The sequence below is a fragment of the Solanum tuberosum genome, unplaced genomic scaffold (assembly GCF_000226075.1).
Source record: "Solanum tuberosum cultivar DM 1-3 516 R44 unplaced genomic scaffold, SolTub_3.0 scf00506, whole genome shotgun sequence".
Classification (NCBI taxonomy): Eukaryota; Viridiplantae; Streptophyta; class Magnoliopsida; order Solanales; family Solanaceae; genus Solanum; species Solanum tuberosum.
Genome location: NW_006239429.1, coordinates 346,417 through 370,737, shown reverse-complemented (window position 1 = coordinate 370,737; position 24,321 = coordinate 346,417). Strand labels below are relative to the sequence as shown.

General features: G+C 30.7%; 2 protein-coding genes across 3 annotated transcripts; both read left to right on the top strand.

Moving 5' to 3' along the window:
- Positions 1-312: 312 nt before the first annotated feature.
- On the top strand, positions 313-4,560 carry LOC102583050 (3-oxoacyl-[acyl-carrier-protein] reductase FabG-like). The gene is made up of 3 exons (XM_015304094.1): positions 313-717; positions 3,776-4,005; positions 4,053-4,560. The coding sequence occupies exons 1-3, from the start codon at positions 351-353 to the stop codon at positions 4,329-4,331; spliced, it is 876 nt and encodes a 291-aa protein (XP_015159580.1). The 5' UTR covers positions 313-350; the 3' UTR covers positions 4,332-4,560.
- An 11,057-nt stretch (positions 4,561-15,617) lies between these two features.
- On the top strand, positions 15,618-23,970 carry LOC102582276 (stomatal closure-related actin-binding protein 3-like). Of its 2 annotated transcripts, none has more exons than XM_006364727.2 (13): positions 15,618-15,877; positions 17,713-18,011; positions 18,239-18,367; positions 18,544-18,636; positions 18,748-18,888; positions 19,901-19,969; positions 20,052-20,135; positions 21,538-21,718; positions 22,439-22,555; positions 22,707-22,765; positions 22,907-23,041; positions 23,212-23,361; positions 23,624-23,970. In XM_006364727.2, exons 2-13 carry the CDS (start codon positions 17,727-17,729, stop codon positions 23,660-23,662), a joined length of 1,482 nt encoding a protein of 493 aa, XP_006364789.1. In that variant the 5' UTR covers positions 15,618-15,877; positions 17,713-17,726; the 3' UTR covers positions 23,663-23,970. The 2 variants fall into 2 exon arrangements, with proteins under 2 accessions (XP_006364789.1, XP_006364790.1); XM_006364728.2 differs by lacking the exon at positions 15,618-15,877 and adding an exon at positions 16,109-16,136.
- The last annotated feature ends 351 nt before the right edge of the window (positions 23,971-24,321 follow it).

Genomic DNA, 24,321 nt, shown 5'->3' with positions numbered 1-24,321 from the left:
CTCTCACTATCAAAGACAACTTCTTATAAATTTTTAGAGCTTGAATTCGAGAAGTTTGTTAAATATGGAGAAGTATTAATTACCAGGACAACATAACTTTTGTCTTTTGATGATAATAAAACTTGAAATATGGTCCATGGGGCCCATATTTTGAAAAATATCAATGATTAGTTTTATAGTAGAACCTATGAATCACATACATATGCACGGACCATGTTTTTCTAATTTCTATTAAAAAAAAATTATGTCCCCTATTCAAAAAAATTTACTTGTATAGATGTCCACATCTTACCTACCTTAAAAACAGAACAGAAACTTCTAGCAAGTCCCATAGCTAGCACAATATAATAATGACAACACAAGTACCAAAATATGTTGAGCCAAGGACTCAAAAAATGAACAATGTGGCTAACCATTTGGAGCCATGGCTACAATTGGAAGGCAAAGTGGTGTTTGTAACCGGTGCGTCGGCGGGGCTCGGCCGTGAATTCTGCCTTGACCTAGCTAGGTCCGGGTGCAGAGTGGTGGCGGGTGCTCGTAGGGGGGACCGGTTGAAGTCCCTTTGTGATGAAATTAATACAAATTCTCATTTAGTTAGAGCTATGGCTATTGAACTTGATGTTACTGCTGATGGTACAACTATTGAAGCATCAGTAAAGAAAGCTTGGGATGCTTTTGGTCACATTGATGCTCTTATTAACAATGCTGGCGTTAGAGGTACGTACGTAAAAAAGTTTATACCAACAAAATGTATTATGGTTCGATTCGGTTTTGAAATTTATCGATTTTACTGTCCTAGTTCTTGGTTAGTAAAAACATGAATAAATAAGTAGTTTGGTATGAAATTCACAAAATATTTATATTTAATACTTGTAGTCACGATGGAGCTAAAATACTAAATGATATATCACATTTAAGATTCGACTCATAACATGACATACTTTTTGAACCGCTTTGTCACTAAATAAAATATTTATTTATACCAAAGGAGATTAATTCAACAACAACAACAACAATAATAATAATAATAATAATAATAATTCAGTGAAAGAGTTACCTGAAGCCGTCTTTCCAATCTTACTCTATGATCATGCGGCTCTTTTGGTTTTCCTTTCTTCTGCAGATTAATTATTAACCTTAATTATTATATGACTAATTATAAAAGAGGTAAAAATTGCTCACTACTAATTTTAGTGGTAATTCTTTAACCACCAACTAAATTAATTATTAAAACTACCCCACTAATTTAATAATATAGTTACGAATAGTTCAAAATACTCATTTAGAATCTATTGAAAGAGTTTTTTATGAAAATAAAAAACTCTTTTACTCAAAACTACCAAATGAGTCATTACATTAGATACCAATTTATCCATCGTTCCTCCTCGAACGATCAAAAGAAGGTAAGGGTAAGAAAGGATAGTTGTCTCAACAATTCCTTCAAAATATTAGTACCCAAGGTCTCATATCAAAAATATCAATCCAACCAATTGGAGATCTATACACCTCCTCCCATACAATGCCTCAAATGGGACCATCCCAATACTCTAATGATAAATGTTATTGTATGTAAACTCTACTAACAACAAAACTATTCCCAAGTGGACTCTTCAACTGACCGATTCTCCAACTAGACCTTGACACAACCGTCAGGACAAATATTATCTAACATAACCATGATAAAATCCTTAATCAATATTGGCTACAATCAGGAGTGAACCTGAACCAACCACCACACACTCATAATGCACAAGCCATCATAGATCTTATCAAGATTACTTCCTCACAACATAATATTTCCTCGAGCTTAAGCTATAAAAATATGATCTTTAGACATCAAGTAATCATCAAGAAGAATCGAACTCATCTGATCCAAAGATGGAAATGATCAAGTACCCACCATCGAGTGATGCACCCAAGCATACAGAACCTCTAACAACACTGTGAAAATGCTAGATTAGTAGCTATTATAGACAAACCTTAAGAATGACAAAACTAGACCCAATGGTCCTCACACTCAATCACACATAGCCAAAACATGATACCGATGATGAGATAAATCTTAAGTCTATCGAACAGCTGTAAATTTTCATAGTAGCTCTCCTATAAATTCTCATAAACAAAGTTGTGTGTGTTGGATCACTAGAATACTTCAACTATTCCAAACAACACCAAATCTTACATAACTGGAATGAACAAGTCTAACCAAGGATGCAATCCTACTAGGAGGACAATCACAAAATTGGTACACTCGATCCACTACTAGGGACTACCCATAGAAGCGAAAACATACACGGACGTAGAAAGTGAATCATACTCTAAACCACGCCCATAATGAAGTAGTTGGTCACATAAGAATGTACATAACCAAGGTCGAATAATATAATATACCTAATATTTAATTACCTATCTCAATATATTACAACTTACCTTGTATTATGATAATAAAATAATATTAATTAAAAAAGGAAGCTAACTGGTGATGAACCAGTGGCGAGAACCATGCTAACTCATAGCACCTATGCTATAAGTAATAACCTGACCTATTCAATTGTATAAACTACACTTCACTGGAGTATGTTGCCAACTTCAATCTATTACTATATGATGGTAATAACTAACTCAATTGTCAATCATTAATTGGTCATTAAGAAGTCGTACAATAATGCCAAGAACTCACATGAATGACTAACCAAGTTTTCCATACAATTTTTAATACATCAACACTAACAAAAACAGCCAACCAATATTAGTATCCATTCTTCTCAAATAACAATTTCCTACACCACATATTATAATCATTAGCATTCAATTATTCCTCAATTATGTTACAAACCCACAACAATTTATCCCCACCATTTTTATATACATTTTTATATACAGAAGTTGTCATATCGTCCTTCTAATTCATTATCCAATTACACCCATATATATATATTACCTTCCCTAATTATTACAGCAACCTAACCTTTCAAACATTATTTGTTTTATCTTACCCCCAATCATTACGTTCCTCAACTTTGCACCTTTCAATTCTTTAATATTTTTCCACTATTCATCATACAGACCTAAATTCTCATTTGGTTAGAGCTATGGCTATTGAACTTGGCGTTAGAGGTACGTACGTAAAAAAGTTTATACCAACAAAATGTATGTGTCCTTGGTTAGTAAAAACACGAATAAATAAGTAGTTTCATATGAAATTCACAAAATATTTATATTTAATACTTGTACCACGATGGAGCTAAAATACTATAATATATATATATATATATATATATATATATCACATCTAATTAGATTCGACTCATAACATAACACACTTTTTGAACTGCTTTGTCAATAAATAAAATATGTATTAATATCAAAGGAGATTAATTCAACAATTTATATAATAATAATATATAGTTTTAAAAAATTGTATTTTATAGTTTTATTTCTTTGCCTTTGTTTGGTAAGTTATTGAAAGTTCTCGATGAGATCCAAAATAACATCCTAAATAAAATCTTGATTTCTTGCTTGATACTCTTCATAGAGATCTCAAATGAGGGAACTCTTATTCGTAATAGATCTGATCAATTATCCATCCTACGTCCTCTACGTTTTTGACAATCTATCTTGGTTTTAGTAGAGTAGATTCGTGAATTCCAAATCATTAATTCATTGAACTTCTAATAATTGTTCTATATATGCAGTATTATTTTTCGACAGAAGCTACTTTAATTTAATTTCATATATAGTATATAATATGAATATATTTTTTGTTTATATATAGGAGGAATAAAATCTTCAGTGGATATTTCAGAGGAAGAGTGGGAAAACACTTTAAGAACAAATTTGACAGGATCTTGGTTAGTTTCCAAATATGTTGGAAGACAAATGCAAGCTTCAAAAAAAGGAGGCTCAATTATTAATATTTCATCTATTTCTGGTTTAAATAGAGCTTTAATGCGTGGTGCTATTGCTTATAGTTCCTCTAAGGCTGCTATGGATTCTATGACGTTCGTCGTATCAAACACCTATCGTACTAACTTTGTTTATGAAATTTGCAGATAATGGCATTAGAATTGGGAGAACACAATATTAGAGTGAATGCAATAGCTCCAGGTCTTTTCAAATCAGAGATTACTGAGAATTTAGTGAAAAAAGAATGGCTAAAAAATGTAGCAAAAAGAAGTATTCCACTTAAAACTTTTGGTACAACTGATCCAGCATTGACTTCACTATTGAGATATTTGGTCCATGATTCTTCAAATTATGTATGTGGCAATATATTTATTGTTGATGCTAGTTACACACTACCTGGGGTCCCTATCTTTTCTTCTCTCTAAGTTATGCCGCTTGATGATCACTACAGTCAGACATTTTTATAACAATCATCTTCTGTAAGGATATGTCACTATAATAGTCAAATTTCCTTTGGAAGCATCCATAAGATATTTGGGTAAATGGCGTCGTTATAAAATGATTTTTCTATGTATTATATTAATGGTTTTTTTTTTGTTGTTGTAATAAGAAATGTTTCCTAGATATTATGAAATGTTTCCTTGTATGTACCAATTCGTTTGAGATTATTTGATTATTTCTTGCGTCGACTGACAAATGCACCCATTCGTATAATAGATGTGAAACTATGATAACTGAATATAATAAAGATCATGATCAAATAGGTCCAACTTTTGTATTTCTTTCATAATTGTATCATTTGTAAACAAAATGATCCAGCCACATGTAAATGCACTTATTCTGATGTGCAAATTGCAATTCAGGGCATTTCTATGAAAGAAAAAAAATAGAGCAGGCTAATGTTCAAAAAAGTCGGAAAATGGGGGAACAATTCAGGTCCTTCCAACAGGAAAATGTATAATTTGGACAACATTTCAAAACGCGCACCTCTCCTAACTAAACGAGATCCACTATATCTTGAGTTATTAGCTGATACCATTGACACGAGTCTTCACTGGCGATGCTCCTCCACAAGATTGACTAGCAAAGGCGAAGAAAATCATTGACGCCTCTTGACCAAAGGCCTATTATGAGGCTTTCTAATGCCACGGCCTTGCTTGGGTATGTCCTTCAACTTCATTACTTGAATCCTCTGCCTCTTGGCTGAAGAACAATTAATAAGGAAATATCATCACATGTTTTGTAGTGCACGATGAGTTATTTAAGAAACCAAACTAACCATTTTCAACTTCTTGGTAACACTCATGGAGCTTTCGCTTTGTGGCCTCAAGTTTCAAATGTTCTGCATCCTCATCGGGGCATTTCAGTTTCTGATACAACGAAATGATGAACTGTTAGTTAGAAATCGAAGCATTACATGAACTAGAAATTGACACCCTTCGAATACTCACGTTTTGTTGAGTAGGCACATGCCTTGTTTGTGGAACAATCAATGTTTCTACACAACGACAGTTTCTTATATAACCACAATCAAACACAAAAAGTCGCGGTTAAGTGCACAAAGTGGTGAAACTAGGTATATGCTTGGATTACTTAATAGTACTGAAGCTGAAAACTGTACAAATAAGGTAAGGACATCATCACACTCCCTGTAATATCCACGCTAGCATGTAAATTAATAGAAAACGATATGAAAATCCATAAAAGCTGCAAGTGATGACAAAATGGTGCGATAACTCAAAAAGAAATATTGTTCAAAACTATATTAAATGAAGCATCATGTCGTAGTTCAGCAGCAATAAAGAAAGAGTAACCCAAAGCTAAAACGATTAACTATCTAGAACACCCAGAGAGTAAAAATTCAATCTTGATTATACCCAAAAACTAAAAATTGAATTTTTGACTAAAAACATTAACTATCTATAACACCCAAGAGTAAAAAATCAATCTTTATCCAATTTTCACACTAACCAGAGAGTTGTTTTACTCTATTTCAAACAGTAGACTTTTCAACCATTTTTGCTCGTGCTAGTGCCCCCAGAAATTCTTGGATTTTTGATAAAAAGATTTAACTATCAATAACACCCACAGAGTAAAAATTCAATCTTTATCCTATTTTGACACTACCCAAAAACTAAAAATGGAATTTTTGATAACCTGATTAACTATCCATAACACCCAAAGACTAAAAATTCAAATTTTATCCTATTTTGACACTACCCAGGAACTAAAAATTGGATTCTTGATAAAAAAAGATCAACTATTTAACCCCCAAATAGTAAAAAGTCAATCTTTATCTAATTTTGATAATATCCAAAATCTAAAATTTTAATTTTTGATGGAAAAAAGTTTGACGATGTATCTCAAGTTCTCATCTAAATTTAATGTTAGTTACAAAATTAATTAGAATAATCAGTGACTTGATTGTTCTACTATATGTGGAAAACTTCATAAATGTAAATTTTGGAATGTATATCTCAAGTTCTCAACTGAATTTTTGCCTTTTAGGCCTATTCATTTATGTTTGGTGTAATTTGACAAATACTGTTTTGACTAATGTATTATTACAACAATCACACACACAAAGAAACAAATTAAAGGTCCATTGTGCATAATGTCACAACTAAGAACCCGTTTGAATTGACTTTAAAAAAAGTAACTTTTAAGTTAAAAACAAAAAGTCAAACTGAAATGACTTTTAAGTCAAAAAATAAAAAATAGGAGAGACCTACATTTGGTTTTTGACTTATTTTAAGTTATTTAAAGTCAATTTTAACCTTGTCAAACACTTCCTAACTTATTTTAAGTCTTTTTTTTTTTACTTTTTTTTTATATTTGTCAAACACTTCTAAAAATCAAAACTGACTTTAAAGTAAGTTTGACCAACTTTTAAGTCAATCTCATGATTCTGGATACGCAAACCTACCAACATAGTTGTTATTAATTTTGTCATGAAAATCTAGTGGTTTACAAGTTTTACGTACTGTAGGGAAAAAAAAACGTACAACAACTTAGTTGTTCTGACGAGAGTGTTTGAATTGGCTTAAAAGTTTGTCATTTTTTTTTACTTATTTTAAGTTATTTTTTATATTTGTCAAACACTTCCTAAAACCAAACTGACTTTAAAGTAAGTTTGACTAACTCTTAAGTCAATCCAAACACCCTCTAAGCCTCTAAAAATATAATTCATCTAACTTATTAAATTTGAACGGATTATTGATTTGTTTACTTATTAGCTTAGTTTATTTAGCCTGTAAAAATAGGGTCGATATATAGCCCAAATTAACCAATGAAAAATCTTGTTGAAGTTTTTTTAAAAAGATATTTTTTATTTATTTTATGTGTTAAATATAGCTACGATAAAGAAATGAATAGTTTTTAGCTGCTAAAACACGTAAAAGAATAAATAAAGCAATTAAAATTTAGTAAAAATTGAGCGAGTTACATTGTGACCCTCATTTTAGCGCAAATAACATTTGGGCGGATCAACAATATGCTATTTATTAACTTGATCTATTTTGATCCGTTCAAATACAATACAACTCACTCATTTGACACCTATGGTTACTATAACTCATAATTGACAATTGCAATATAGTAGGAGTACTTATTGTCTCCTTTGTAGATGAAAAATATACACACATTACTAATTGAGTAAACTACTCATATTTGAGTAAAAAAATAATACCAAGGCTCTAGTATGTGGATTTGCCAAAATATGACCAGCTTGAAAACTTCTATTATGTTTGGATCAATCAAGCATCTTATACCTTTCTAAAGTGTCACTTTTTAAGAGGAAAAAAAAACAATCCACTCGATGTCGTATATCCGTTTTGATGCCTCGACTAATTTAGAAACGCTTCCCATTAGAACTTTTCTCAATCTTTGGGCTCTAAAAAAAGCCTTGTTTGATTGGCCCAAAAGGATGTAAGTCCAATCACTCAATGACCCAATCTATAGATAAAACAGAGTTTGAGAATCAAACAAGGGAAAATCACTTACGTGTACACTTTTTAAAAAATATTTACGATATTTGTTAACATTATTCTTTTAATCATATATAACAATTTGGCTGAATGACAGCATTGCTAAAAGTTGTGAATGGCAGCACTTTTTGCTAAGTTTAAAGGAACAAAATTGTTTTAAGTAAGTATTGCTAAAAGTTGACAAGAATGGTAATAAATTAAAAGTATACTTAAAAGTGGTAATTATTAAATAAAAGACCTTCACTTATGTAATTTTTCTATCAAAACAATGAAATAAGCCCAATTCATACTTTTCTTGGCCCATTGTTTGGAGAGAAAGACCAAAAAGGATAAGTGAACAAGTTGTGTAGGAAAATAAAAGAGAAAGTAAGATACATAAGTGAATTAACGGTTAATCTTTATAGCTCAATTGATTGGTTATACGAATTTTCACCTTATTGGTGAGAGTTCAATTCCCACCTTGCAATCTCTTTTCCATTTTCCCTACTCCGTTTTTTAAAAATGAAAAAGAGCAAATTTACCGTTGAAGTTATGAATTCGATAAAATTTAATAATTTCGACGAAAATTCTTAATATGTATTAGCAACTCATTTAGAACCTAATAAACAGAAATGATCGTAGCCTTATCACCATTTTCTTTCTTTTTATTTGGTCATCAATACGAAATAGGAGCAAATAAACATTTGTTTAATATGATGCTCAATCTTACCTAACTAAAATAACCTACTATAATCGACTAAATTAAACCGATGAAATTATAAATAAAGGTAAATAGATTTTTTTAAAAAATTTCAGAACGTATAATATAAAATAAAATGAAAAAATAAAACGTGAGGAAAGTGACAAAAATCATTATATATGTTCGAGGAGTCAATTGACTACTCATAGACTTGGATTGTCTCTGATATTTTGGACATTTTTTAAACTGTTCAAACAATTATTCTCTGTGACTTTTATGTCTTCTTATGATTCATTTTCTACATCCAAATAGAGTACATATATTATGAATATTGTCCCTCTCCTTGTTTTTTTGTTAAATAAAAAACAATTTATATTAACTCTTTCAATAGTATTAAAGTGAAAGAAACTTTACTGTATTTTTGTTTATAAAGATTTAATTCCAATTCAAATTTATAAACAAGAAGATGTAAATACTAGCAACTTTAGTAAAGCTGCAAAAATCAAGAAACAAAATAAAGAGAGTTGATGATCTTGTGGCTTTAAATTGAAGGACTCTTTTTTTCTTCTTAGAAAAAGAAGGAAGCACTCTATCTTGAAAAAAAGGAAAATTTTAAAATGTTGGTTGGACCACTCTTTTAGATATTTAGGCTCGTTATTTCAAGATAATGGTAGAATAAATTAAAATGTTATTCGTAGAGTTAAAATTGGATTGTTAAAATGAAAGATTATCACCTTATGTAATGCAATTCTGTAGAGTAAATATAAAAAGAGAAATCAGCAATATTATATGGTACTAGCTAGTAATTAATATAAAGTTAATATTAAACAATTCACAAGATGAGTGTTGTAGAGAGGTGATTGCTTAAATATATGTGTAATTACATAAGGCTAGATAAGATTAAAAATGATCGCATTCAGTACAAGATGCAAATAGCTATATATAGCGATGCATCAGTTGAGATAATTTGATCATATTTGGCGTACACATAAATATGTATCGATTTGTGGGTATGGAAGTACACCTATAGTGTCTAGTATTATTAAAATTGGACAATATATATAGATTTAAATCACATGAAAAGAAATTATCTCGAAAGATCTATAAATTCTTGAATAAATTGCTTATTTAACTAAATATATAGGTATAGGACACATGCAATGAAGGAAAATTTTTTTATATAGGTAATATATCTACTAGTTGAGAATATATTTTAGTCTTGTGAGAGGATTTCTATTATTATTATTATTATTATTAAACAGTACTACATGTATTAACATATATTTAACTTATTATTACTTTTACTTCTATTTTATTTGATATAATAAAATAATAACACGAGTAATTGAGCTTAAATGGAATAGCTAGAATTTATATAATTGATTCTACTTTTTTCAGGAGATCGAGACTAGAAAGTAATTGTTGTTGTTGAACCACTTGAGATTCCCAAACTCACTAATTTGGCTAATCATGATTCACAACAATTTATTAAAAAATAATATTTTTTACCAAATATTTTCTTTTATTTTTAAGCTACAAATCCGATATTTCTAATTAATAATTAACAAATCTTATTCCCATCATATATACTAGTTGTTGGATATATTATTATTACAAGGAAACCCCTCGACCAAGCTTTATCTTTATCATGTGATATTACAAAACTAGTAATGTGTTTATTTGAGACCCGTGAATTATAGAACTTATTTCGTTTGGATTATTTTATATTTTTATATATACTATGAAATTAAATTATTTTTTGTGTAGCACAAATTTGTAATCCAAATGGCAATATCTTCCAAACTTTGACGCATTAATATACAATAGGCCAATAAAATAAATTGCAACCATAAGAGAAGAGTTCATAAAGACAATGAGGTGAGGGCCATATATATATATATATACCACTTAAGCATTGTGATGGTCGAGTAATAAATATTCATTCATCTTTAATTATAAATTTTGAATTTGATTTTTGAATATAAAATCACTTCTGATAAAAAATTGAATAGTATAATTTACCTGCAATATGAGATATTTTTCAACATAAAATTAAATTTAATCGAATTCTAAACAATTACTAGACACCGAATGAGAAGGAAATAGGGGCCATAACTACTTATAATATATTATATAGCTATATAAGGGTCTACACAAAGTATTATTGGTACATGCATGGAGATATATATTGGACCTACCATGTGTTATGTTTTCTGGCAATTAGAGAAAAAACTTCCATGAATTTATTGAGAACTTTTTGAACATGAGAATCATACAATAGTCTTTTTTTGGGATATACGTAAAATATAAAACAAGTCTATAGTAATAGTCCAAAACTAATTAATATAATCCTTGTCATAAAAAAAAAGTTTACAAACGTGTGTGTATATATATATATATATCAATATGGAATTAAAAGTAAAATCTTGTTCTTATTTTTGGGGGTAAATCTAACAAATTTGATAAACTATTAACAAATTTTTATTTTTCAAAGGCGAATTCATTAAGTTTGATCAATCATTAACGAGTATCAATTTGGAACAAAAAGTAAAATCTTATTATTTTTTTATTTCTATAGGTGAGTTTATATATTAAATTAAAGCTAATCAATCATTAACGAGTTATTCTAATATATGCGAATTTAGTTAGAGAGATGCAAAAATAGTATGTCAAGATCTATCTCGGGGAGGGGGAGGCTATTGAATAACTCAAAAAAGCTCATTCTTGTTTACGAAAAGTAGAAGCATAAGCCAATAACAATTTCAATTCCACTTACATGTATTATGACAATTAATATAGGCCAACATATTATCTGTATAAAACTTTACGTACGTTATTGATTATTAAAAATAGTTAATGTCTTATGGATAAATTAAACTACCCTAGCTACTTGACTGCTGATCAATCACTATCCTTTTAGTTAAATTTATGAGGCAAACCTAATCTTTTTAATATCTATAGTTGTAGTAGTTATTTAATTTCCTTCATAGGCATGTTATTTATAAAGTCTTTGTCCCACAACTATTAATCTTATGAACTCCTATTTTGAAAATTTTCTACTTATTTTAATTTGTAGAAATTAAATAATATTAAATGATTGGATAACTTCGTACATACCAATCACCAAGTCCAACTTATACATTATAAAAAAAAAAAAATTAAATGGACTATCAATTTTGCTAGCTGTTCTAACGAATTGATTTAACCATTTGTTTATTTTTTCATACTACCTAGTATTTATTTAATAAAGGTGTCAGGTTTAAATTCTAAAAAAAAATAATCAATAATAAGTGATTTACCTCCTTAAGTCTATTTGTTTATGTATAGATCGGAATATTTAACGTTATTGTATATTGACATATTTTATATATTTTTATATCATCAAACAAAATTGACATATAATAACGATTCAAATATTTGATCTATTCATCATGTGAAGATAAAACAACTATTTGACCATATTCATGTCCTATTAATTATATTTTTCAAGAAAAAACTAAACCACAAAGAGTTTCTCATCTTTTTAATTAAAAAAATAATCTTTCATTTTCAATGACATTTTTGCTTATAATTAACTAGAGTATATAATAAGCATTAGGTAAAATTAATCATTATTAATGAACCAACTCATATTAAACAAAGAAGGATAGTATGAAAGCTATATCTAGTTAGGTCCAACAAAACAACTCCCAAATATTCCAATTTCACTTCCTTTTAAACTTTTTATTCATCAAATTAATCATACTTTTAGAGCTAATTAGAATTTAATCACTAATTATAATATTAAAAAATAGCTTCTTAATGATACCTACCAATTGCCCCGCCTACATGTAATAAACAATACAAAATGTTAATTAAAGCAAAGGTTTGTCAATTAGCTCAAAATTTATCTACAAAAAGAATCATCATGAGGACAAGTCGTTTTAATTAATTAATTAATAAAATCTAATCAGTGGATATATAATTAACGGATAATTAGTATATGTGGCAAGACGCGATTGGTTCACAGGAACCACCAATAAACTATATTTAGAATATTTTTGTTACAAGTAAACAACATTCTTTATTAGTACTTGAGTATATTCATCATGAGAAGATAGAACCCTAAGCAAATTAAGAAAATAATAATAATAATAATAATAAAAGGTTAATTGTATCCAATTGATTTAATGATTAAAGTTTGTGTGAAAGGATTGATGTAGCAATTTGTACTAATTGAAACAACACATTTGATTCACCTCTTTATGTTTTTTTCTTCATTTTCTAGTTATTTTCTTATTCATGGAAGAAATCCAAATTTATTAGTATCATTTGATAAAATATATGAATATTTTTGTTAATTTTAGTGAAAACCTACATTTGGATTATCTTTTAGTGTAAATTAAGTTAAAATTAAATTAGAGGGATTAACGGCATAAGGTATCGTATGATTGATATGACTATAAAAGTATAACGTACTTAGATTTAAGGTTTTAATTTTTTATCTCATTATTTCTATGTCAAACTCTGAAAATTGTTGATCTGTTTAATATCTTATTATCTAATATTTTTTGTACTGGTAAAACTACATAGCTATATCTTTAATAAGAATATTATAATCTTGAAAATGATATAACTATATAAAGAAAATGACATTGTAAGAGTTGATAAAAGCTATTGGCCCCTACAACGTTGCCTATCGTCAAATTGAAAATAATGTGAGAAAAAAATATATGAAAGGGATTTGGTGATGTTGACACTGTTTATAGTATGGAATTAAACGTAATTGGGTAAACTAATTAGTATATAGTTCAAATAGAGGAAAAAGGATAAAAGAATGAATAATGTTCATAAAATCCCATATTTTTAAAAACAAGTTCAATCTAATTTTTTGGGGGAGAAAAACTATATTTTAAATGTATTGTTTATTACAAAATTGCTAGAATGTGTGTAATATTTTTGGAAAATACAGAATACAACATAATAATATATAATTGAAGTATAAGAAACAAATAAATATAGTAAAAAAAGTCTACAAGAGTGTAATTCTACTATTACTAGTATGAAAGGGTTAGTGAGAATACACAAATACCAAACTACTAGCTTTCTACTCTAATTGTGTCATGCATCCTCCTATTTAATTAATATCATCGGTAAGCTATAATCTAATCAGTTCTCTTTAATATTTCTTCGATCCACTTCTACCTTTCCCGGAATCTTTCATATTCAATCTCGACTAATATATTTTTCTTACTAAAAGAAATCTTTCGACGAAAAAAATATCTAAAAATAGTACATGCACGTGCATCCATTCCTTAGGTTACCCAACATATTGACGTAAACGACGGGAAATGGCAGTTCTGCAAATTCCTCAAAATGGAAGGTGAATCTAATAACGGTATCTTACCGTAAAAACATGTCTCCTAATATGATAATCCCACTCGCACTTCTGCACGCGCCATCGATAATTGTGTAAATCAGGCTTGTAAAGTGGGCCCACTTGCGCGTGGTCTGTTAATTGGGCTTTAACCTAAATTGACCTTTTAACGGATTTACAATGATGGGCTTTGAAGTAAAGCCCATTAAAAGACACCACGTGAGATGCCACCTCACAATTTACTTTGGTCAATCTACTTTTTGACTAAGATGTTGCAACAAATCAATAAAATAATTTAATAGGATAGAAGTATTTTTTTTTTGGTTTTCCACCCGGTGTCCGGAGTCTATATTGAAGCTCCTACTAAATTCGGATAGCGCTTTGCAAGGCCCATTCGGGGGTGACGCTCCCAACAAGATTTTCTTCATACCCAGTGCTAGAACACAAAACCTCTGGTAAAGGGTGAAACACTCCAACCAGTGCACCACAACCCATGTTGGTAGGGTAGAAGTATTGAACGTTGTTAGGTAGTCGAGCGTAATCTAATTTATTTATCAGGTTTATTGTGTGTCCCCAAAGGAATAATTATTATTACTTTATTAGTATTTTATTTTAGATTTTAATATTATGTGTTGCTTCTTTTGTTTTAGAATTATCGCATTAATTATCGATGTTATTATTTACTGTTTTACTGTTTTCAATATGACTTTTGCGATATTATATTAATTTTATATAATAAATTTATTGAAAATAAATTTGATGCTTTCATAAAATAGAAATAAAATCGCATACACTCATTGTCGACCTAATTGTTGTCCCATGTTATCATAACTTGATATTAGTCGTAGAAATTATGAAGTTAGGACAAAGAGTCAAGTCATAACATTACTTCTTTTTTTTCTCTTAAAGAATATGGGTATGATAATTGACGTTTCAAATAATTGCATTTGTTCGAGTAGGTATCAATATTCTTACTGTGCAAAGACTTTCATTTTCAAAAAATATTTTAAGTCAATAAATATGAGTCTTTTTTCTTCCTTTATAAGTTTATATTCGAATAATAAAAATGATCAAGAAAGTCAATTCTTTTTGGTAAGAAGTAAACTAAGCTTCTTCTTTTTTAAATTTCTTACCAAAAAGTTATTTGAAAAATATAAACCAACATAATTTTAGTGTTAAGGAAACTAGCTTTGAATCATTATCAATTTTCCAAAGTTCTTATTATTGAATCATGATCTCTTACTATAGAAATTGATTTTACCTTTTTAAAAATATTTACAAAAGATTTTTATACTTTTAAAATTTAAAATATGAAAGAATTCGAGAATACCTTCGATTTCCAAATCAAACATTTGAGATTCAAGATTTTTTATCACAAAATTGAATAGCAAAGAATTTAAGATTTTTGATCACAAAGTTAAACATTAAAAGATTCAAACTCTTGGATCTCAAAATTAGACGACACTGGACTCAAAACTCATAAATAAAATACATTTTAGCTCACAAATATTTTTTTTTTTTTTTTTTTACAAAAGACTCTGACCTACAAAGTCACATAAATAAATAAATGAAACCAAAAAGGATATATCACTATATATTTTGATTAGTTATCCTAAAAAATTTAATGAGATATAAATAAATACTGTACATATAGTATATAGTATAGTATCTGTAAATGTGTTTTGCTTAGCTGTGAGTAATAAGAGACTACAGAAAGAGAAAAGGGGAAAACTAAAATCTGGTAAACACATAAGGAACGAAGAAGCTTTTCTTTTTCACTTTGCTTTTACAAAAGCAGACATCCATTTCTCTCTCTCTCAAACTTCTTCTTCTCACTTGTTCCCATCACCCTTCTCTCTCTCTCAAGAACTTTCAGTTTCAGTGGGGTGTTTTATTGTTCAAGAACATAAAAATATGTTCTTTTCATCTGCCTAATTTCTTCAATAATCTGTAAGTATTAGCATTTTTTTCAGCTTTTTGATTCAATCTTTAGTGTTTTTTTTCATATGGGGTTCTTCCATTTTTGTTCCTCTGCTATTGCATGAAGCTTCTTTGCTTGCTTTGCTGGTGAGGAAGTGGATGTTCTTTTTTTAATTTAATGCCTTGATTTTTGCTTCTTAGCAATGTTTAGTAAGTAAAGTTTGTGTCTTTTCAGTTTGAAGAATATAAAAATCTGTACTTTTCATCTGCTTAATTTCTTCAATAATCTGCAAGTATTTGCATTTTTTCAGATTTTTGATTTATTCTTGAGTGTTTTTTTTCATATGGGGTTCTTCCATTTTTGTTCCTCTACTAATGCATGAAGCTTTTTTTGGAAAAAAAAAAACTATTTTTGCTTGCTTTGCTGGTGAGGAAATGGATGCTCTTTTCTTAATTAATGCCTTGATTTTTGCTTCTTAAGCATGTTTAGTAAGGATGTTTATGTCTTTTCAGTTTAAAGAACATAAAAACATGTTTTTTTTTTCATTTGCATAATTTCTTCAATAATTTGTAAGTATTAGCATTTTTCTGTTTTTTTGATTCATGTTTTAGTGTTTTATTCATTTGGGGTTCTTCCATTTTGTTCCTCTGCTAATGCATGAAGTTTTTTTTTAATTTTGCTTGCTTTGCTGGTAAGGAAAAGGATGTTCTTTCTTAATTAAATGCCTTGATTTTTGCATTTTAAGCATGTTTATTAAGGAAAGTTTGTATCTTTATTCATCTAATGAAGTATTACACACGCAAAAAAAGGGGTTACTGTTAAAGAAATGTCTGTATCAGTAATGAATTTTTGTTTCTAAATTTGGTAATGCATGTGTCAAGACTTAAACTTAGATGTTTTCATATTCTGTACTGGAGACAGATAAGCTACTTTACCAAAACAAAAGAATTTTCACTCTCAACAATATATTATACTATCCAAATTAAGGGAAGTGCAAATTTTCTTGATTCTACAATCTCACTTTTCTTCTCTATTTTGGCTCTCAAGGTAGATCATGAGGTTTGCCTTTTCCTCCTTTACTTTCTCTGAAAATATATATAATTTTTTTCCAATTTCTTTAGTGACATTTAAGATCAAGAATTGTTGTTTTTTCTGTTTCTCCATTGCTGATGATGGATCTTCACTAGAAAGCTTTTGCCAATACATTATTACTAACTCCAGCAGTAATCATGATGTCTTTAACCCAAACATGCTTTGTTCCTTCTTTGATTATATATTGCAGTCTTTCAACTTTATGTTGCCCCCCCTTTCACCTACCAAAACTCTAAATTACCTCCTTTTGGTATATTTTTATTTCTTTCTGTGTGAAACTTTATTCTTATAACACTCTAGTCTTGAAGTTTCTTTCTTATTTTTCTTTTTCATTCCTTGATCAGCACTAGTTTTGCTGATTTCTGAATACCTTTTTCTAATATTGTCACTAAGTTTTAGGCAATTGCCTATTTATCTTGGGTTTACAAGACTATATTTGGTAAAATGTCTATGTACTCCCGTGAAAGATAGAAGATTGTTGGTAGTATATTCACCAAAATATTCTATAGCTTATGGCTAGTTTCCAAGATTGTCTTGTTTGGCTTCAATGGTGTTGAATTATATCCTATCACCTCAAGTTCTCTTAAATGCTAATGCAATCTTGTTTAATTTTGGGAAAGAATTTTTTGTTCCCATTTTTGAGTGTGGAATGGTGTAGTTACAGATGTTTCATGTAGGCTGCAATCTGTTTTTTTCTGGAACTTTCTTGTAGATATTTGATCTCTTTTTGATGTCTGTTGGGATATTAAATTTATGGCATCTTGATGAACAGATAAAACTGGTCAAATGACAAAGGTCAGTCCAGAATTTGTAGAGGAGCCTCAGATGCAGATAGTCCGGTCAGTATCAAGAGATGTGAGCTTGTCCAATAACCAGTTTCCAACATATAAGCTAGGACCCAACTTTGAGGTTCTACAGGATACAAAGGAGGATAATAAAGGCCCACCTTTAAAGGAGGTAGTCGAGGAAGAAACAGACCGGCTGACAGAACAACACAACCGCCTTTCTGTTCGTGACCTTGCTAGCAAATTTGACAAGAATTTGTCAGCTGCAGCTAAATTGTCTAATGAGGTAACATTCATTTTTCTGTTTGCACGCTTGTGCCATCTAATTGGCCGACATGTTTTGATTTTACATCACGTAGGACAATAGAGATGAAAAGAATAAACAAATAAATGAATTTCATGTGAAGCTAGGCATCATTTACTGCGTTTTTGGTCTTGAGATAGATATATTTTTTATGAAGATATCAATATAGGACTTGAACTTTATATAAATTGAGTTTTTCTTTTTTCCAGGCTAAAATTAGAGAGGCACCTTCCCTAGAGGGACATGTCCTTTTGAAGAAGCTCAGAGATTCTTTAGAATTTCTCAAAGGAAGATTGACAGGACTTAACAAGGAGGACATTGAAAAAGCTATTTCATTGGTTAGTCTTCTTTGCAAATTGTTCCACATAATTGAATCAGTGATTCCTTGTTTGTCTATTGCGAAATGTAATGGAAATAAGAATTTTTTTCAGATATATACTTTAAAATATTCTTTGGTTTACTTAGCTAAATATATGTCTTATCTTTCTAAAGCCTCACTGCATACTTTGTCCAGGTGGAAGCTTTGGCAGTAAAGCTGACACAAAATGAGGGAGAGCTTATTCAAGAGAAGTTTGAAGTGAAAAAGCTAGTGAATTTTCTCAAGCAGGTTATTTCTATATCATTTGAATTGTGGTCAAGCCTCGGTCGCTAATCTCTGTGCTTTTCTGTATGTGAAAGAAACACGGAGAAAAGAAACTGAAAGTGTTTTGTCTTACAGGCCTCAGAAGATGCTAAAAGATTGGTTAACCAGGAAAGATCTTTTGCTTGTGCTGAAATTGAGAGTGCCAGATCAGTCGTGCAAAGAATTGGAGAGGCCCTTGATGAAGAAGAAAGGAATTCCCCGACCTCAGCAAAACAGGTAACTACCATGCATTGTTCAGTTCTTATTTTTGATATTATATCCATTCATTGCCTCTTTGAAATCCGACTTGTTTTTTAAAATATTGATATAGTCAACTTCTGTGTTTTTGATCTTCTGATAGTTTGATTTTGGTGTACAAAGTTTGTATTCCATAAGTTTCCTCATAGAATATTTTCTATTAGTTGTTCCATTTTCCCATTTTCCTACCTGAAATATCACCTTCATTCAGGTAGGAAAAGGGAACAATTGATAGCGTGTTTTGATAAATAGTTGGTGATAGTTCAGGTAGGAAACTAGCACACTTGATAGTTCATGTATGAAACTCGAAAGCCGGGATACTTTAGTTGTGTTTTTAATCCTCGACTCTTATTTTATCTTACATGTCATATAACTAAATCATTGAGGGAAAAGAATTGGTCTTTTAATTTTGGTCTGCTCCAATATTTTGATGATCGGCCTCTCAAGAAAATTCGTTTTTGCTGTTATTTCTTTTGTCTTGTCACAAAATATAAGACATCGATAGATTACATTTGACCCAACATTTTCTATGTAACTCAAACTTGCAAGAAAAAATCCTTGTATTCTTACTTATCCAAACAGTTCTCAGTCTTGAGCCTACTACGATTATTTGAAAAGAATATAGTGTCTATGATGTGTTAAATATAAGATCTTTCTTTTTCTTCATATATATAGAGAGAGAACTAGTTTAAATCAATTGAAGAAAGCATACCAAATTCTCAATCATAGATGCCTTTTTTGACTACCATGTGAGTTGAAGGTCTTAACTATTCTCAATCCTGTTGATGGTCCACAATTGCCTTGCACAAATTTCAATGTGTAGAGAACTACAAAAGCATCTGAAGTTACTTTTCTGCTATAGATTTTCAAATTATGGTTTCCTTTTTCTTGACAATAGTTGATTATGGTAATTACATACAAAAACAATTTGATTTTCATGAAAGGATAAATGTTTTATTTCCCAAATGGAACTAACACTTACCTTTGCCAGGAAGTGGAGGGACTGCTGGAAGAGGTTCAAGAAGCTAGAAGAATAAAACTCTTGCATCAGCCTAGTAAGGTATGCTTTAAATATGCTTCACTTTACTTTCATAGCCAATCCGTGACACCACTTGAACTTTCAATATATCTGTTCTTTTTAGGTGATGGACATGGAACATGAACTGAGGGCTTTAAGAATCCAGATCAGGGAGAAGTCTACTGTTTCATTTAAGCTTCAGAAAGAGGTATCCTTTTTGTTTAGGATCTAATGATCCAGTGAACCTGGAAGAGTATGGTATATCTTTTCGTAAATGTTCAAAATTTAAAATTGTAAAAACCTATCTATAGTGGTCCTCTCTTTAGCACAGCACTGGCTTGATCAGTTGTGATTTTCTTGTCTTACAAAGCCTCATGTGTTTCTATCATGCCACTTCCAGAATAACCGACAACTAGTACTTCTCAATGTTCTTTTTCCCCACTAAACCAAGCTATAAGCCAGAAAGCACACTCGTAAACTAACTACTGTATGTTTCCTTTGTTATGTTCAGTCCTGACACTTTCAGCTATATTATAGTATCAATCAACTACACCTCAATTCTAACTAGATGGAACTGGTAATATTTCCAATCATGGTACATGTTTCGGGGTTGTTGAGACTTGAGAGAGTATCAAACTTCTAACCTTGGAAATTTCCTTTTCGTCAAAATCTATCATCGGCTAATTGGAGTTTGCTGTACTTGTCCACAAACTGAAGCTAACTACTTATGATTGATCTATCATTGGCTATTTGATGCTTCTCAAAAAAGGGACAGATTCAATTACAGATGCAAACAACTGTATGCAATTTAACTAACTACCCTTCTCTGTCTAACCAATTATGGCAGTTCCTACTGTTATTAACGAAAGATAAGTCTCGAAAGTCCCACTTACTAGAACATGCCATCCATAATGATTGAAGCTCTCATGAGTCCAGGGGGTCCTTCCTATATTAAACAGCATATTCAATCAACTACATGTTGCGGCTCATTACTAAATTCACATAAATGAACTATTATAGCCTCTCTACCACACAAAGGTGGGGTAGGGTCTATGTACACCCCACCCCACCCTCCCCAAACCCCACTTTTGGGACCACATTGGATATGTTGTTGTAAATGAACTACTCCCCACGTTTCAATTTGTTTGTCTGACACGGAGTTTAAGAAACTAAAGAAGACTTGAATCTTGTGGTCTTAAACTAAAGATATGTAGAATGTACCAAATTGTCCTTTAATCATGTAGTCTTACAACATGTCATGTGGAAAGTTGAAATGGAAGAGTTTCCAAAAAAGAAAGACATTCTTTTTGAAACAAACTAAAAAGGAAAGTAAGACAAACAAATTTAAACAAATTTAAACGGAGGGAGTATTATACATTGTATACACAATATTATTGTTTCACTCTGTTTGACCTTTAGAATATAAGATTATTCTTAGATATTAAGCGAATATGTTCATTTTCTCAGAATTAGACTTAAGGCTTTTAAATTTTAATGTTTTTTTGACTACCACTAGAGGATGCAAGTGTGGAATCTTTAGAATTTATTAAGCCTGTAGTAATTCTGCTCCTTTTCTGTTTGGAATATTGATGATTCCTCATTGTTTGCAGCTAACAATGAGCAGAAGAGCCGGTCAAAATAAGTCTGAATTTTATGAGTTGACTGGTTCTGAAATGTTAGGCTCTATAATAAGAATCCAGTCATGTTCAGATGAAGCCATTGATGTTTCAAAATGTTCGATTCAGTGGTATCGTTTATCCTCTGAATGCAGCAGAAGGGAACCTATTGTTGGTATTAACTCTGCTTTCCATTCTGCATATATCTTCTCAAGTCTTTCATTTGAAATGGCTAAAGATTCCATGTTCTTGTGTCACGATATGATAATGGTCAAAAACACGCCTGAAGTATCACTTTTTTGCGAGTTTCTCATCCCAACTATTAGTTGTTCCCCTTTCCTACTTGACTTCACCACATACTAAAACACACCTAGTTGAGTGTTTATGTAGGAAAAAGGAACAACAGATAGTTGTCCTAGTCAGCTTCGAGGTGTGTCATAATACATAATGGTGATAGTGCAGGTAGGAAAAGGAACAACTTATAGTTGGGAGTGTGAAACTTGCAAAAAAGTGATGGTTTAGGTGTGCTTTTGATCATTGACTCTTAAGAATTTTATATCTTTAAATGAAAGCAAATACATTCATCAATATGTGGAATTTTATTCACATCTCAGCAAATACAATGTTAGTCTATATTACAAGGACTCTAAATTATGTCTAGTGAACAATACCTCTAAAATGGCATAAGAACCTTCTAAAGTTTGAATAAACTGTGATGGAGTTGTATGAGGAATCTGATAATTGTACCAGATATAACATATATATAAATTTAATTTTAGCTATTGCTTTGGTTTCACCAATTTTGAAATCTAACTAACTGGTGAGAGCTTAACGTCAGTCTTTTTTGTCTCACCGCAATTATTGTCATTAACTGATTACTGGTTCACTGTACCAGGCGCGGACAAATTTGTTTATGCTCCGGAGCCTATTGACGTTGGGAGACTTCTAGAAGCAGATATAGTCTCAAATGGCCAAAAAGTTTCACTGACAACTACTGCTCCTATCGATCCAGGTTGGCCCTTGATCACATTTATTTCAATTTATGAGTTTCCTTCTTAATGTTCACTTCTAAATGTAGCTATCGTAGCATTTTTTCCTGGTTTGTCTTTTGTATTTATGTTAATTACAAAAAATGAGAGGTTCTTTTAATCCAATTCTTACAGCATCTGGATTGGGGAGCTATGTCGAGACACTTTTCCGGAAGTCAAACATTGAATTCAGTGTAAGTATTTTCATACAATTAACACACTTTTCCGGAAGTCAAATATCAATCATTCACATCATTTCATTTTTGTGCCGACATAAATTAAATCGCGGACTTGTCTGTGAGTTGACTACTTTATGGTAATCCTTTTTTTTGCAGGTGGTCATTGCACAGATGAATGGACGGAACTATTCATCACGTTCTGCACACTGCTTTCATGTCGGAAAAACAAAGCTGAAGTTGGGCAAAGGATGGATTACAAAAGCTAGAGATTCATACTCCAAGTCTATGCAGGTATTTGGTGAAATGATAATTAAGTAGTTCATTCACGCTCCAATTGCCGATTACCAGTGTTTACTATTCAGTTTGAGTGATTATATGAGCTTCATAGGTTCTTTCAATTTTTCACACCAAATACTAAGTGCATCATATCTTATCCCAAAAAAAAAAACTTTTCATTTCAGCTATGTGGATTTAGAGGAGGCGGAAATTCTGCGGCAAAGTCATTGTTTTGGCTACCAAGGAAAGGACATTCCTTTGTGTTAGTATTCGAATCAGAGAAAGAAAGAAACGGAGCCCTTATGGCAGCTCGGAAATATGCCATGGACTGCAATGTAAGTAGCTTCTGTTTGTTTCTTCAACTGCAAATCTTTATATTATGTTGCTCAGACTCTCCAATAATGTTGTTGCACACATGTCGAATCCTCGTAAAATGCACTATTTTGGATGAACTGACACATTCATCAATATTTTTGAAGAGTCCAAGCAACATAGAATGAGTGCAATGTCATTCTGTTGGCACTAACTTAAAATCTTGAATCCGCAACTGCTGCCCTCAAGTTAGAGATACTAAGACAATTTTTTCTAAAATTGCAGGTAATTCTTGCTGGACCTGATGATGATGCTTTGCTTTAAACATATACTGATTTCCAAGTTATTTTCACCAATCTTAATTAGTTTTTTTTTTTCTTTTATTTTTGGTGATTATAATTAGTTTTTATTTTTTCCTTCTTTTAAATGTGAGTGATCAATTTCTTATTATATTTGTGTGTGATTTAGCAATCAAACATGTCTTTTGTCAATTGTAATTTTTTTTTCACTAATTAGTTACATCCTTTCTAGGCAATGTTCTTTTTTTTTTAGGTTTGCCTTATTATAGGTTGTAACAAATTTTACTAATTGATTGGTCCATTTGCATTTTAATGAAATCCCTTTTTGCTACATCTTTTTAATGAACACCATAGTCTATTTTATTTTAGCAATGGTTAATGTCATGTTTAAGACAATTGTTTTCTAACCCATTAATACCACATAATCTCTCATTGAATATGAGATCCTCTCTCTGACTTGACACATAGATTAAGAAGGATAAATGTAATTTTACCAAATCACTCTAATTAAAATAGATATAACATGGTTCATTATTCATTAGTTTTATAAAGGCCTAACCTATCGGTGACCCCTTAAAGTTAGCCCGAAGTTTCACTTAGGCACCTCAAGTGGGCGATGTTTATTTTAGATACCTCATGTAGGGTCTCGCTGTGTCATTTTGACACTCTTTTGCCAATCAACAA